This window comes from Sorghum bicolor, chromosome 1 (genome assembly GCF_000003195.3).
Source record: "Sorghum bicolor cultivar BTx623 chromosome 1, Sorghum_bicolor_NCBIv3, whole genome shotgun sequence".
In the NCBI taxonomy this organism is placed as follows: domain Eukaryota; kingdom Viridiplantae; phylum Streptophyta; class Magnoliopsida; order Poales; family Poaceae; genus Sorghum; species Sorghum bicolor.
In genome coordinates, this window is record NC_012870.2 from 71,518,617 (window position 1) to 71,526,456 (window position 7,840).

The following is a 7,840-nucleotide window of genomic DNA, read 5'->3' on the forward strand; positions in this document are numbered from 1 at the left end:
TAATATTTTTGAACTTATTTGGATCGATTTTGGAGGGGGGGGGGGGGGGGGGGTTTCTTCAGACAACAACTAGCTGAATCAAAACCAGTAGTCTGGTTTGGTGAACTAACTTATTTTGAGAAGGTACTTCCTGGAAGTGATCCTTACTCTTCTTCGGAAGTGATCGTCTCTCATTCTTGAGAAGAGGAAATTTTAAGATCTTATTCACATCTTTTTGTGTCCGCCATTCGGTCCTTCAAAATGGAAAGATGAATAGAGAGACTCCATCTGATGGCCAGCGCCTGAGGCAACTTCAGCACTAGAGGGCATTGTTCGTCGCAATGCTTCCAACAGTAACCTCCAGGCACAACCAGAAAACCAAGCGAAACAATGGTAGCAGGACGCTACAAGAAGCGGAAGCTCATCACAGATAGCTGCAAAGGAAATCGAACAACACACAGGGGATGTTTTTTATAGAACCCTTCATGTCTGGCTAGATATCGTCTACTGTCTGGGTGTTGCTTGTTAACTCATAGAGTTATATGCTTGTGCAGGCTACAGCAGATCTAAGTTGTTTGGTTTGAAGTAGATATATCTGACAAATTTTGATCCACATCAGACCTTGTTTGGATGTTATCGAATTTACCTCAATCCACATGTGTTGGTGTGGATTTGGGTGAAATTTAGTTCAAGTTCCACTCCAATCCACCCCAACACATGTGGATTGATACAAATCCGACTACATCCAAACAAGGCCTCAGTTGTAAAGGAATCTCACCAGACAACGTTGCCTGCGAGCCTCAACCGTTTTTATATATCTGGACTGGCTGGACTAGGCAAGTAACCAGGGTTACCAGCTGCATCCAGAAACTCTACAGGCCAGGCAATGTGTCAAGGAACCGCAACCAAACAGCTCTACATGTATAAGCTGAAACAAGAGTACAGGACAGTGACCCATGATTCGGCGATCATGGTGGCAGTACGAGTCGCGCTTTCACTTGTATATCCCACTCTCGCTGCAGTGATTAAACTTTGGGGAGATCACCGGCCATATATTATAATGTATGCCAAACACGCCCTAGCAATAGGCAATACAGGTAACATGGCCATGGTGCCGTGAGCCCGTGACCACCAGAAATATCTATAGCACACTTGTGCCCTTTATGTTGATTGATGCATGGATCTGCGTGCTAGAGGATGCATTCTTTAAAGTTTAAATGTTACATTTTGACACCACTTGCATAGTTGCTGTACAATATTCATCTGGTATGCATGCTACTGTTACGATGGATGAATGGTCACAGCTTACTGAAGTCCACGCACTCATTTGTTAATCTGAAAGCTGAAATCGGTTAAATGGATGAATGGTCACAGCTAGCACAAGCTGCCGACAAATAATAAGCTCAGCCCTCACCCAAATGTGACTTGTTAACCGATTCAGAGGCAACTGAACTATTCAAGTCAGTGTCCAGTCAAAACAGGAACGCTGGGCCAGGTAATGCAGCTATCAAACATTGCCATAAATAATTAACTTGAAGCAAAAGGAACAGCAGCCTGCCGATCCCTCTCACCTGTTCAGCTTTGCGCCTTCCATGAACAGCAGACATGAAATGACCGGATCACCATATTTCTACTGCTGACAAGCAGAAGAAATTGCTTCACCATGGCTATTCCTGGGACCGAACATGAGCAACAAGACCCGGTCAGGTCAGAGTAGCCAATGGATGGCAGGAATCTCAGAAACTAGAAAAGATTCGAGTACTACGTAAGTAGCTAAGAATAGACTGCAATCCTGACCCAGGATTACATTCGAGCCAGTGTTGTCAACTGCTATCCAACAAAATCCTCAACGTGTATGCAACTTATGCCAATTCGGAAGGAGTTTACATGAAAAGTCTCATAAGTTGGGCTTTTTATACAATCTTGAAAAAGGGATAGATCATAAATGCAGGAAAAAAAACTTTAGTCCCTTTCTCACTTAATTTCAGACATGTCAACTCATGCAGCAACCTCCGTCTTGAATAGTGCTTCGCTTCCACCAAGAGTCTCATAATCAAGGGGACTTCACTCTTGGAAAAGTAGATTCTCAGAAGAATAGAGGGGAAAAAACAAACTCCAGTCCATTTCTTACTTTATTTCAGATATATATTAAGTCATGTAGAAACTCCCACCTTGAATAGTTCATTTTCATCATATTAGGCTGTAAATACTAAACAGTGTAAAGTTAAATTTGCCCTCAGGGGCATGTGATCCCATCCCAAACACATTGGATGTGCATAGGATGGGGTGCACTACAGGAGAGACAACAGTATATTCCATCACTGTAGCAAGCTGCTCAAAATCCACTACTGAACAGCTATTCCATCATAACTGGTAAAGGAGGAATGCCTCTGTCAAATGGCAGCAAAGATGGGATCAATTTCATTCCTATAACTTAAGTTGTACCACACATCCATCACTGTAGCAAGGTGGTCAAAATCCACTACAAGTTCCAAATGGTGTCAATAACCATAGTACAAAAAATAAAACAAAGAACTTACATGCCACATAAAGCTATCTCCAGATATATTTAGCATCTTAATCCTGATTCTCCTCAACGGAATGCTTCAATCAGTTCAGGAATTAATGTAAAGTATGGTTATGAATTTCCTCCCTGAAAATCATAGATCTAGTTGAATCCTACAAGATTTTTTTTTTAAAAAAAAAAAAGAAATTGCAGGGATCACGATTCACGAGACTATATCATACTTAGCTGTTTAACCAGAGAACACTGTTTGCTTGCTTTTAGCTGAAATTTGGCACATGCAAAGCATGAACACTAGTTACAAACCTGCTAACTTAACAATATAGCCACTGAATAATGATATATCATATATGGAAAGAGAAGACTGAAACTGGGTTCTCCTAACCTTGAACTGGTGGTACACCATCTGATGTCAGTTCTTGACAATAACCTTGCTGAAAGGCTGCACATCGCAAACATTGCTGATGAACCTATATGTCGAAGGTCATGAAAAAATGATTGGCTACTTATAGTTCATTAATATTGCTGGTAAATTCACCTGCACGAATAAACATGTAGTAGCAAAGGAAATGGTGTAATGCAATCAGACAAAGGCAATAAAGTCATCCTCTTCAATGTACTGTGTATATGCTTGCCAAGATAAAAACTTCTACTTTAACGAACACAGAAATGCAGAATGAAATAACCTTGAACTGCAGAAATACAAAAGTTATGCAGATTGTCATTCCTTGAAGTCTCTCAGTTTGTAGGTTAAGAACATGCAAGTTAATTGGTGGAATTTGCTCTGTTTTTAATTCTCCAAGGTTCTGAATCAAATATTTACATCTTTATTATACCATCATATTTCAAAACAGCAAATTATATGACAGAATTGGAAAAATGACATTCTAAACACAGTTTAGAAACATGCCATAGGCCCACAAGATTTTTAGAGTGAAATACCCAATGTACTCCATTCCAAATTATAAGACATTTTGTCTTTTCTAGATTCATGGCTTCAACTATGTATCTAGACATAGTGTATATCTAAGTGCATAGCAAAAGTTATGTATCTAGAAAAGACAAAACATCTTATAATTTGGAAGGGAGGGAATATTTTAAACAGCAAACATTGAAATAACATTTATCCAAAGTCAAAATTGTTAGAAAATCTCAGCTGAAACATTCAATTTACTAAATACAGAAACTAGAAAAGTGTAAATGTTACTGAAGCATATGTCACTCTTGTTTGCTTTAATGAGCATGGACTCGTTCCATAAAAAATGAGTATGAACAACACTGTTGACTGTCAAAGAACTTGCATAAACCTTGTAAAGACAGTATCCCTCTGTTCCAAACTGTAAGTGGTTTTTGTTTGGTAGTATAATTAGTTTGGTCAAATAAGTATAACTTTGACCAAATTTATAGAAAAATGCAACAACTTCTATAGCCTCAAGTTAGTTTTGTATAATTCACCATGAAATACATTTTGATAGTGGTTTTATTTGGTACCGCAGATGTTAACATATTTTAATATAAACATGGTCAAAGCTAGAAAAGTTAGCACAATATTAAAACAACCTACAATTTGGAGCAGAGGGAGCAGTATTATAAGTGACTGGAGATGTCCTGGAGCTTGGATAAAGGAACATGAAATCTTAATAATGTATTCGAAACACTAACTTTGCAATTCCCAGGATATAATGTTTAAGGCAATCCCAACCTGGGAAGCGTAATTGTCATGGCACAAACTAACCAGTCAACAACAATAGGCACAGAAGGAAGCAATATCTTTTTATGGATGAATCATTAAGCTACAAATGTCTGCAGATGCATAACAAACAGAAAAATACCATATATTTACCTCATATATAATTTTTAAATTCAGAGGGTAGAGATAAATAAAAACACACGAGTTTCTAAATCATTGTATCCAAGATACAAACCAGAACAGGCCCAAAAATGTATAATTAAGCATAGACACTTCTTAAAACAGATGCAACAAAGTGAGAACGAGACTGATGCAACCTTGTGAAGGAATGAGGAAACTAACATAGAATTGTGACTAAACTGTTGCTAAACTTGCACGCAGGTCCACACACAGAGTAACTCTGACAAGATATTAAGGCACTCCCCAACAGAACCATAGCTTTAATGTATTGAAGCAAGAAGATAACCAATACAGGGACTATATACAAGTTAAAACAAAAGTTGCTTTGATAATGCAGCCTGTATATATCAGGGCAAGACAGGTTACTTTGACTGAAGCTCCACCTACAGACACTTAATCAAACTGGTGTGAGCTAAATACATCTAGTATACAGCATTTACAGGACTTTCCAGGTATCAGGTTATCACAACTCACACGATTCCACCATGCCTAAAACTGCTATCCCCTCCATCAACACTGGAATCCAAACCTGGTGAATCATACCATTTCGGTCCAGTGTAAAATCCCTCTACATGAATACCTACCAAACTTGGGTCAGTTACCATGGTGTCATCATGCATCAATGGCTTGATGACCTTGGAATCCTCCACACCATCATCATCCCCACAGTTAAGAATACTCTTCGCATCAAAGTCACCCACATCATCCTTAAGCATCCACTTGTCACACTTTGGGCTATCACCCATGAGCATCTTCCTATCCTCGCACTCTGCTGCCATCCTATCCCATGACACAATAGGTCCAAGGCTTGAGCCAAAGTCAGTATCATCATCATCAAGCATCTCATCATCCTTGCAGAATGCTTGATCATGCTGATCCAATTGGTGAGATACATCCCCTGACCCCCATCCCCTGACTTCTTCATTGCCTACCATCAATGTCTCCTGTTGGTAGACATTACCCTCCAAATTAAACCTCCTAATCCTGTGCAAAACCTCAGACAACTCGGTGGACAGTGACCCCAACAATTCTGGGTGCATCTTAGCCACCTTCCCTTCTAGCAAGAGAACTTCTGATCTCAGCTCCCGTACTTGCTGCAAGACCGCCTGGTGCGAGTCATCAATATCAACATCTTCATCCCCCTTTGTTGAAAAGGTAGGATCACCTTCCTCACTGACACCATAAATGTCTGGATCAAACTCAAGAGCTCCCTTATGACCAACCAACCTGTGAACAATTCGTGCATTGCCATCAAGTGGCCCTGGCTCATGCCCTGAATGCACAGCGAAAAGCTTGAACACTGCAGTGCCCTCCTCCAAGTACACAAAAGTCTTGTCTTTTTCATTATAATTAGCTATTGGCACAATTGCCCGAATACGGAACCCACAACCACACCTCTTTGACTGGTATGGCTCTCGCTTTAGAACCCGTGCCTTCTTACCCTCTGAATTACTGGCTGAGGATGAAGCATTACCACTATTTGAAGTCGGCACTCCAGCACGGTGGCACGCATAATCTTTCACCTCAGCCATGAAGGGCTTATACCTTATATACTTCTGCCTTATACAAAGGACAACCTTGTGCTTGGCAGCCAATTGCTGTAACCTACGAGGCACGTCTCGAGCCGGCACATCCAATGTCTCAGTATATTCAAATCTGCGCCGCCGCTTCCCACGTCCAGGCGATGATATGACAGAATCAGGTTGGCCAGCAGGCGCAGCTTTACAAACGGGGCATGCAGCAACACATACACGGATAAATGATTCTGGAATACCGTAGAATTTGGCCCCCACAGTCCACGACTGCTTGATGCGGTCGACGGTGTCCTTGAACGCGAGGTGCCGGAGCAGGTCGGGGTCTGCGTGCGCCTCCGAGACTATGTCCCTCCACATGCCGACGTGGGAGACGCGCTGCGCGGCGTTGGACTTGAAGTGGAGGTGCCGGCCGTCGGGCGACGCGGCGAGCTTGTCCTGGATGCGCTTCCACGCGGTGAGGTAGGCGGTGTCCTCGTTGCGGTCCTTCCAGACCGCCCGCCAGGAGGCGAGCACGGAGAGCGACGTGGCGCCGCGGACCTCGTCGGGGGAGGCGGGGCGGCCGGCGCGGATGCAGCGCAGCATGAGCCCGTAGGAGGCGGCGCTGAAGGTGTAGAACTGCGACGAGACGTGCGGGGCCGGGTCGATGGACGGCAGCAGCGCGAAGGGGGCGGAGGCGCCCACCAGGCTAGGGTTGTGGCCCGGGATTTGAATCAGCGCCTCGTCGTCGGCGTCGGCGTGGAGGAGGTAGCTGCAGGGGCTGGGATTCGGGGAGCTAGGGTTTGGGTCCGGCGGGTGGGGTGATTTGGGGAAGGAGGAGGAGGAGGGGAGGAGGGGATTCATGGCGGAGATGGTGGGAGACGGCGACGAGGTGGTCTTGGGCATCTTCGGGAGAGGAAAATTTTCTCCTCTGGATTTTGGGGGATTTTTTTTCCTCCTCAGTTTCACTGTGCCCGTGTTGTGTGCAGCTATATACGCCTCTGGCTGGTTCGCCGGTCGTCTTCCTCGAGCTTTTATCTATCGCCTCTGCGGCTGCCCTGCGGCGACGCTTGGTCTGCTGTGACTCTGTGGACTGTGGGGAGGGGGACGGAGGGCAGGCCGTGCCTCACTCGTGTGACTGCAAGGGGGGCCGCCTAGCGATGTGATTCATGGGCCGGATGTCAGTTGGTTTGGTGCTTTCGAATGGGGTCTCGGTGCCGGGCGATACCTCCTCCTCCTATCTGCAGCGCCTGCGCTGCTTGGCTTTGGCCTTTTCTTCCTCCTCGCCTGGCGAAAGGGGCCACAGCCGACAGGGGACGCACAGCAGCGGCACAGGACGAGTCTACGGACTAGGGTAACGGCGTGGCCCGACGAGATACTCCAGGGCCGGGCCGGGACACCGAGCTCAGCACAGCAGAACTGAAGGCCAGCTTTGGCCTTTGTTTAGGCCTTGTTTAGTTCTAAAAATTTTTATAAAATAGTTACTGAGTTTTAAAAAAAATTACAAAATTTTTTATATTTCTCGTCACATCGAATCTTACGGCATATGTATAGAGCATTAAATATAGATAAAACATAATTAATTGTGCAATTTATCTATAATTTATGAGACGAATTTTTTAAGCTTACTTAGTCTATTATTGAATAATATTTATTAAATACAAACAAAAATGATACAGTGTTTATTTTGTAAAAATTTTTGAACTAAACAAGGTAGCATTTAGGCCTTGGCCTTGTTTACTCAAAAAAATTTAGACGCATGGAGGCTTAAATTTTGCAAAAATTTTCAAATTCCGTCACGTTGAATTTTTATACGCATGCATAGAGCCTTAAATGTAGACAAAATTAAAAAAAATAATTATATAGTTCACCTATAATTTATGAGATGAATCTTTTGAGCCTAGTTAGTCCATGATTGGACAATATTTGTCAAATACAAATGAAAGTGCTACAATG

General features: G+C 43.2%; 1 protein-coding gene across 1 annotated transcript; it reads right to left on the reverse strand.

The window, feature by feature from the left end:
• On the reverse strand, nt 2,680–6,902 carry LOC8078851. Its single transcript, XM_002468134.2, has 2 exons — nt 4,976–6,902; nt 2,680–2,973 (listed from the first exon to the last, which is right to left on the reverse strand). The coding sequence occupies exons 1-2, from the start codon at nt 6,788–6,790 to the stop codon at nt 2,884–2,886; spliced, it is 1,905 nt and encodes a 634-aa protein (XP_002468179.2). The 5' UTR covers nt 6,791–6,902; the 3' UTR covers nt 2,680–2,883.